The sequence below is a fragment of the Myotis lucifugus genome, unplaced genomic scaffold (genome assembly GCF_000147115.1).
Source record: "Myotis lucifugus unplaced genomic scaffold, Myoluc2.0 scaffold_167, whole genome shotgun sequence".
Classification (NCBI taxonomy): Eukaryota; Metazoa; Chordata; class Mammalia; order Chiroptera; family Vespertilionidae; genus Myotis; species Myotis lucifugus.
The window spans coordinates 170,823-175,271 of NW_005871215.1; the positions used below are offsets into that span (position 1 = coordinate 170,823).

General features: G+C 32.5%; 1 protein-coding gene across 3 annotated transcripts in view; it reads right to left on the reverse strand.

Moving 5' to 3' along the window:
* The window catches only part of CEP83 (centrosomal protein 83), a 133,144-nt gene that overhangs the window by 43,516 nt on the left and 85,179 nt on the right, over positions 1 to 4,449 (reverse strand). For all 3 annotated transcript variants that reach the window (XM_006096051.3, XM_014462027.2, XM_023759940.1), the window contains 3 exons: positions 1,701 to 1,815; positions 319 to 463; positions 54 to 203 (listed from right to left, as the gene is read on the reverse strand). In XM_006096051.3, the coding sequence (XP_006096113.1) occupies positions 54 to 203; positions 319 to 463; positions 1,701 to 1,815 (410 nt within the window). The remainder of the gene's footprint in view (positions 1 to 53; positions 204 to 318; positions 464 to 1,700; positions 1,816 to 4,449) is intronic.

Genomic DNA, 4,449 nt, shown 5'->3' on the forward strand with positions numbered 1-4,449 from the left:
TATATATATATATACACACACACACATACACACACACACATATAATATATAACCTAATACTTTGAAGTTCTCTTCTGGCCGACTCTTCTGCCATCTGTGAAGCCCGAAATTTCTCTTCACACTGATCCTTTTCAGACTGCCTCCAGACATCATATTCCACTTTCATTTTCTCTAAATCCGCTAATTTGTTCTCAAGTTCAAGCCTAAAACAACAGATGATAATTATGTTACAAGAACTATAATAAGAATAATATGACAGCAAAATGTGTTCATTTGCAAGGAGATTTAATGCAAAAAAAAAGGTAATTATGTACTTACTTTTCATCTTGTAATACCACAAGTTTTTGATAACCTTCTTCCTTGGCAGCTTGTACTTTACGTATTAATTCACGATCCTTTTCTGCTAAGAGCACTTTGTGCTGTTCAACAGCTGATTTGAGAATTTCATTATCTGACTGTAATCCTAGTATTTTTTAAGGAGAAAAATGTGCTATACTCAATCTTATTAAGATGAAAAATCACATTTAATAGCAAACATTGATAAATTGATAACACAACTATTAGAGTATAGAAAGTAAGTCACTCTGGAAATATATTCTCAAAGATTATTACATTGATAAACTTTCTTAAGAATGAAACAAACTAAAACTCAGAGTTAATTTTTCGGTCATTAGTTTATTTAGCATACACACACAAAAGGTTAATAAAAGGTTACATTTATTCATTTGAATCTTTAAAGCTAGGGATATCAACCTGGCTGATAGCCAAAAAGGTTTAAGTACCTACTTCACCCCTACAAAGGTTCTGTAACCTAAGACCCACAAAGAACATCATCATCAAGCTGGCCGGAGGCAGCCTGAATAAAATCATAGAACTCTTCAAAACCTATTATTCTAGCAGAGGTGTTAGATTTCTAGTAGAAATATAAATTGGAAACTTTCAATTTTGTCAAATGAATTTATAAATCTTCCTTGTAATTAGATGACAAGTATTTTGCAGATAAAATAGCTAAAATTTGTTATGTAACTCAAAGTAAAAAAAGAATGCAAAACTGGATCCCAAACTCAATAAATTCCTAAGAAAATTTACTCCCTAACTATGTAAGTTCATGAGTCAACATCAAGTAGAAATTAATAATGAAAACAATCATTCATCGTAACTTCTGTCTAAAACTACAGAGGCCAGTTCAGCTGAAGACCAACTCAAGGATAATTACAGGCCAAAGGCAGCTATTTAAGTACTTAAGAAAAGTCAGAAATAATATAATTTCTGAGGAATCCTGATGAGAAAGACATTCTAAACAGTAAAGTGGAGGTTAAAAATAAGCTTAGGCTGAACGAGGCTCAATCACTGCCAGGGTCAACATAAAAATATTTTTAAAGGTAAAAGTTGGGCCTGTAACTAATAATCACATGATGATCTAAATAGATTTAAAATTATAAACTCAGGAAGTATGAAATTCACACTGCAAAATTTCACTTAATTTATGTATTAATCAAGTAACTATAACATAACCATGATTTTTTTAAAAAGTTAGATCACAAAATGAACATTCAACATATAAACAAAAAACAATCCATATGTGGTCTAACATTAAAAGTCAAGTAAGCTGAAAATCTGAAAATAAAAATTCAGTGTGACCTATTTTAATAATTTTAGTTTAGATGTAAAAATAAAAAGCATGGAAAGTTATATATTACCATCCAATTCACTTTGAATCTTATTTCTTTCTCTTTCTAGATCACTCTTAGCTCTTGCTGCTTCCAGTTTGATGTCTGTTATTTCTAGTTTGTTTGAATGTTTAAGTTCCTTTACCTGTTGATAATTAGAAACTGAAATTACTATGGTCATTTTCTTGCCATTAACTGCTTACCCTGACACTTTAGCAGAAATGAGAAAATGCTGTGGTAAGCACCTTCAACAGGGAAAGTTGTTTCAATGCCTGGAAAAATACTTGTCATCAAGAAAACAGTTTTATCCTAATAAAAGAGAATCCTTATTTTTAAAAGAATGTTGGTGACAAGAAGGCATTCAAGATATAAGGATCAGCATATAAAATGTTACATAGGTATAAGATCACATTGCTTGCTTAAAAAACAAGCTAATGTGTTATAGCTAGAGTGGCAGGGAATAAACTTTATACACCATAAAAAGGGTTGTGTATCCTATTAGCTATTAAAGGTGCACAATTAACTTTGTTTCAGAAAATTAACTCTAATTGCAAATGTATTAGATTAAGATACTGACGGTAAAGAAACCAATGAAGAGGCAAAGAATTGATGGGGAAGAGGGGTACAAGTAGGATCAATTGAATTTGGTGACTAAATAATGTATGTGTATATGTGAGTGTATGCACACATATGTGGTGGTAGTGGGAGGAACAAGTATGAAAGTTATAAATCTAAACCTTTATTGTCAAAATCTGATTCTTTTAAAGCCACAAGTGAATATAAATAATTGTCAATGTTTTCTATTAATTAACCCATATATCAATCATATACCAATTTTCATCTTTCCTGAGACATCCCTTTTGGAAGTTGAATAATTCTAGTTCATAAACACTATTCCTTCATTCTTTCAATAAATATTTATTGAGCATCTATTACATGTTAGGCACTGTTTTAGGAGCTGAGGATACAGCAGCAATCAAGAAAGCTTTTTCTCTCCAATCATCTGCACTACCTAACATTTTCCACATCCCTTCCCTTTGATAAGGTGCTTCTAAAATTAGGAGGATGTAACCAATACAGATACAAAGGTTAGATAAACCTGCATTCAGACATATTATACTAAGGTATAAAACTATAAAATCAGAGTAGAAAACCATTAATATATACAAGTGAAACACGTAAAATGTGAGATGATGGGTACAGGAGGGTAAAGGATGATTTAAGTGTAATGTAATCTAAAAAACTGGAGTTGGCAGTTAGAAAGAAATCAAGAAGAGGTGCTAGACAAATATCACATGATACCACTTATATGTGGAACCTAATGAACAAAATAAACTGACAAAGAAAATAGATCCAGAGTTCCAGAGGCATGGAAGCATGCAACAGACTGAGGATCCTCAGAGGGAAGGGTCGGGCGAGGGGAGAGATCAACCAAAGAACTTATATGCATATATGCATAACCCAGGAACACAGACAATAGTGGGGTAAAGGCCTGGGGAGGGGATGGGAGTGGAGATGAGGGGGATTAATGGGGGGGGGGGTGACATATGTAATACTTTAAACCAGCGGTTCTCAACCTGTGGGTCGAGATCCTTTTGGCGGTCGAACGACCCTTTCACAGGGGTCGCCTAAGACCATCTGCATATCAGATATTTACGATTCAAAAGAGTAGCAACATTACAGTTATGAAGTAGCAACAAAAATAATTTTATGGTTGGGTCACAACATGAGGAACTGTATTTAAAGGCCAGAAGGTTGAAAACCACTGCTTTAAACAATAAAGATAATTTTTTTAAAAAATGGAAGAGGTCCTAGAGCCAAAGAGGGCAAGGATGAGAAATAAAAGTGTCTTAGTGAAAGAAACTCCATCTATGAAAGGTCTTGAAAACATTGTAAAGGAATGGTTTGGTGTAAAATCCCCACTTAAAGGAAATAAATAGAAAAGCAAGTACACTATCCTGCCTCTGTACTGCTAATCACATTAAAATGTATCCCTCTCCAAATTAACTTGTAGATTTTTAAATGACACTACATAAAATAAATACCTTGTGCTGACATCAGTTTTGCATTTTTAAATCTTTCTAAACTTCTTTTTTATGAAAGCAAGTCTCATAGAACAATGTTTAACTGCAGGATGGCAGCTAAGAAATTACATTAATTTAAATACTGAAACTTTCTGTAGATTGGATTTTACTACATTATAATTTCATGGACAAACAGAATTTAAACTATAAGTGTTTTAAATTTTGGACCACAGTAAAAATCTATTCTGTGTGACAAATATAATTATAAGCTAACTATAAAAGGTTAAGAATGACAGTAGCTCATTAACAACCTACACTGCAGCTGACTTAAATATGAAGTGAAAAATTAGAGATATCTTATATTATAGAGTCTTGATTAATTTCAACAAGAACTATGAAATAAAATATCTACTTCTTAATTCATTTCACCCTGAGATTTACTGAAATAAGAAAAAAATTTCAAATAAATTATTGAAACTGAAAGGACACTGGACAAGAAGTCAAACAAGTGAAGTCTGTCTACCGTCTACTTTTTTTTTTTTTTATTAAACTAGTCGTACATGCTCAAGCAAGGTATTTGTCCTCTGCATTCAAATTCATTCATCTATGTAACTAGGTGAGTTTAAGTTTTTCTTTAGTGCCGCATTTGTATAATCCTAAAATAATGAATATATTTGTATAATCCTAAAATAATGAATATAATTAGTATAACTAGAGGCCCGGTGCACAAAATTCATGTGGTGGCGGGGGGGGGG